The sequence below is a fragment of the Rutidosis leptorrhynchoides genome, chromosome 3 (genome assembly GCF_046630445.1).
Source record: "Rutidosis leptorrhynchoides isolate AG116_Rl617_1_P2 chromosome 3, CSIRO_AGI_Rlap_v1, whole genome shotgun sequence".
In the NCBI taxonomy this organism is placed as follows: Eukaryota; Viridiplantae; Streptophyta; class Magnoliopsida; order Asterales; family Asteraceae; genus Rutidosis; species Rutidosis leptorrhynchoides.
In genome coordinates this window covers 369,367,965-369,372,101 of record NC_092335.1, presented here as the reverse complement: position 1 = coordinate 369,372,101, position 4,137 = coordinate 369,367,965, and the positions used below count along the sequence as shown (strand labels likewise).

The 4,137-nt window shown below is 35.1% G+C and overlaps 1 protein-coding gene across 1 annotated transcript; it reads right to left on the bottom strand.

Annotated features, from left to right (window-relative positions):
* Nucleotides 1–2,937: 2,937 nt before the first annotated feature.
* On the bottom strand, nt 2,938–3,423 carry LOC139901271 (uncharacterized). Its single transcript, XM_071883998.1, has one exon. The coding sequence runs from the start codon at nt 3,421–3,423 to the stop codon at nt 2,938–2,940; it is 486 nt and encodes a 161-aa protein (XP_071740099.1).
* Between the last annotated feature and the right edge of the window lie 714 nt (nt 3,424–4,137).

The following is a 4,137-nucleotide window of genomic DNA, read 5'->3' as shown; positions in this document are numbered from 1 at the left end:
AAGGATTTATCTCGTACAATGGGGGGCACCATGCAAATTAGCTGGATAAGACTAATGAATCAGATCCCCAGAAAGGATAATCTCCTTAAAAATTAAAAATCAGCTTTTAAGACTGATATTACTCAATCCTAGAGATTGACCTTAAAGATTGAGAATTACAAACTCATGGAATTCGATGATATCTAAACTCGAGCTTGAACGAGAAAATATTTTGATCAAATTAAAACCAATTTGTTTTCTGAAAACCCATTTTCGATGCGTTCATTACCATTGAACGTAAAATCATAGGAATTCACCTGGAATTCATTAGGTCACCTGAACCAAATCGGGTGTCAACCGTAAGAACGGTGGTTGCATAGTGGTCAAAGACAGGACCTTGTGCCAGACCGAAAAATCATAAGAGTGAGCTTTACTATTGCTCCTACCAAGGATAGTAATTGCATCCGACACGTTATAGACCATAATTAAAAGCATGTCAGGGGACATTACCTTAACAATTGCTTGTTCAACGCTTTCCTTTACAACCGGATGGTAGTTTATCGAAAGGTAATATACGGGACAAGTAAACTGGACGTGTTGCTTTCCAAATACAAGGTTAGCAAGTGGGTGACACAAAACCGCAAGTTTTGAGCTAAAATTTTCAAATCTGAAACCCACCAAACCCACAAAAATATTTTGCAAACACCGGTAAAGGGTTATTTCGGAAAACTTATCTAGGGTAAAAACTAGATTTAATTTTCAAAAGATCAAATGTTTTCATAAAGATCCAATTTCCTTAATGGATCTAAATTTTTATAGTCATGTGGGACTGTAAACTATATCGTTACTACCATTGTTTATACCACCGTATAGAAATAACTGATGTACAAAGTATGAAGAATAAAGAAGTGATTCTAGTATTTCAAGACGATATTGCTTGAGGACAAGCAACGCTCAAGTGTGGGAATATTTGATAATGCTAAAAACGAACATATATTTCATAGCATTATTCCTCAAGAAAGACAAGCTTTTAGTTGCAATTATTCTATTTACAAGTGATATTCGTTTAAATAATAAAAGGTGAAGACAAAAGACAGATTCGACGAATTGAAGACGCAAACGACCAAAAAGCTCAAAAGTACAAAAGACAATCAAAGAGGTTCCAATTATTGATAAGAAACGTCTCGAAATTACAAGAGTACAAGACTCAAAACGCAAAGTACAAAATATAAAATTGTACGCAAGGACGTTCAAAAATTCGGAACCGGGACCGGAGTCAACTCTCAATGCTCGACGCAACGGACTAAAAATTACAAGTCAACTATGCACATAAATATAATATAATATAATATTTAAATAATTCTTATAATTATTTAATATATTATATTATTTATAAAACGTCGGCACAAGGAAACAAGCAACATGTGAGCTCTCCCAGCTGGCCATGCGATCGCATGGCCAGGAAGAAGAAAGTCCATGCGATCGCATGGCATGAAAAGTCAGGCCACATCTCCTATAAATTCACACTTTGGTGAACCAAAATATCCATCTTTCTCTCTTCTCTCATATATACGTAAAATATATATATATATATAATTTATATTTTAATTTTAATTTTAATTATAATTCTAATAATAAGGGTATGTTAGCGAATATTGTAAGGGTGTAAGTCGAAACTCTGTCCGTGTAACGCTACGCTATTTTTAATCATTGTAAGTTATGTTCAACCTTTTTACATTAATGTCTCGTAGCTAAGTTATTATTATGCTTATTTAAAACGAAGTAATCATGATGTTGGGCTAATTACTAAAATTGGGTAATTGGGCTTTGTACCATAATTGGGGTTTGGACAAAAGAACGACACTTGTGGAAATTAGACTATGGGCTATTAATGGGCTTTATATTTGTTTAACTAAATGATAGTTTGTTAATGTGAATATAAAGATTTACAATTGGACGTCCTTATAAATTACCATATACACTCAATCGGACACGATGGGCGGGGTATTTATATGTACGAATAATCGTTCATTTAACCGGACACGGGAATGGATTAATAGCCACTAGAATAATTAAAACAGGGGTGAAATTACATTCAAGGGTAATTGGTGTAATTGTTAACAAAGTAGTAAAACCTTGGTTTACACGCAGTCGATAACCTGGTGTATTCATTAAACAAAGTATTAAAACCTTGTTACAATTCGAATCCCCAATTAGTTGGAATATTTAACTTCGGGTATAAGAATAATTTGACGAGGACACTCGCACTTTATATTTACGACTGATGGACTGTTATGGACAAAAACCAGACGGACATATTAAATAATCCAGGACAAAGGACAATTAACCCATGGGCATAAAATTAAAATCAACACGTCAAACATCATGATTACGGAAGTTTAAATAAGCATAATTCTTTTATTTCATATTTAATTTCCTTTATTTTATATTTAATTGCACTTCTAATTATCGCACTTTTATTTATTGTTATTTAATCGCACTTTTAATTATCGTACTTTTTAATTATCGCAATTTTATTTTATCGCACTTTTATTGCAATTTCATTATCGTTATTTATTTTACGCTTTAAATTAAGTCTTTTATTTATTTAATATTTTACATTAGGTTTTAACTGCGACTAAAGTTTTAAAATCGACAAACCGGTCATTAAACGGTAAAAACCCCCCTTTATAATAATAATATTACTTATATATATGTTTGTATTTTTATAAAAGTAAATTAATATAGCGTTGAGCTTTGTTTAAAAAAAAAGATTCCCTGTGGAACGAACCGGACTTACTAAAAACTACACTACTTTACGATTAGGTACACTGCCTATAAGTGTTGTAGCAAGGTTTAAGTATATCCATTCTATAAATAAATAAATATCTTGTGTAAAATTGTATCGTATTTAATAGTATTTTCGCACTAAAAATAATACTATTTTGTATACACCCCCTACGACATCAATACACGATTAACTCTCCCCCCACTTTGGGTTCTTACCCTTACAAACTTCTCATGACAATCAAGATTAGCTTTGTTATGATCGAGCCAATCCATACCCACAACGACATCAAATTCACCTAAAGTAATAGGAACCAAGTCAATATAAAACTTCTCGATTCCGAAATCAATAACACAATTTTTATACACCCCGTTAGCCACCGAGAACCTACCATCGGCGATCTCGACTTGTAAAGAATAGTCTCGATTACACAAGGGACAATCTAAGGTAGCAGCATATTTTAAGGGAACATACGAAATATCGGCACCACTATCAAATAGAACCTTAGCAGGTTTAGAGTTAACCAAGAAAGTACCTGAAACCACTTCGTTGGACTTCTTAGCATCATCGATAGTCATCATGAAATTTCGGCCCCTCGTGAGCCCTACCTCCTTCTCTAAACGTTTGGTGTTATCATAGCTCTTATCACCCGTCATTAAGTCGGGACACTCGGACTTCCGGTGACCCTCTTGGTTGTAATTAAAAAAGGTGATCTTGCCCTTAGAAGACGGGTTCGAGCAATACCGGGACATATGACCTTTTTACCCACAAGTATATCAATTAGGGACATGATCCCCGGAACCTCCCTTCTTCACACTACCCACACTTTTGGCCCCACTCTTAGCCTTCATACTCGGGGCACTACTTGCCTCAAACTTCCTCTTACTAGTAGTAACCTCATTAACTTTCGAATCATCGGGTTTAAAACCTTTCGCCACATCAAACAACTTGGCAAAGGTCTTAACATGACCAAGACTAATCTTTGTTCGAAAGTCATCATTCAACGCCTTATGAAAAATCCTCCATCAACATTCGATTGTTCCCTATGTATTCGGGACAAAACCGCACCTTAGCAAGAAACGTAGCCTTAAAAGTGTTTAGGTCCATAGACCCTTGACGCAAGTTTTGCAACTCCTTCCAAATTTGGGTGAGATCGGCTTGAGTGCGATACTCCTTGAAAAACACGGTCTTGAAATCATCTCAAGACAAATTAATGAACGTCTCTTCGCCCATCACAAGAAACTTATCATCTAACCAAGTTTTTGCGGCACCCCTCATTAGGCTCGTAGCAAGCCTTGTCTTTTTATTGGGTGGGCATTCACACACCGGAAGCAACCTTCCACATCCAATATCCACCTCGTACTTTTTAA

What these genes read in the sequence shown, in the direction of transcription:
- LOC139901271 (XM_071883998.1), bottom strand. Translation starts at nt 3,423, where the DNA reads ATGACGGGTGATAAGAGCTATGATAACACCAAACGTTTAGAGAAGGAG.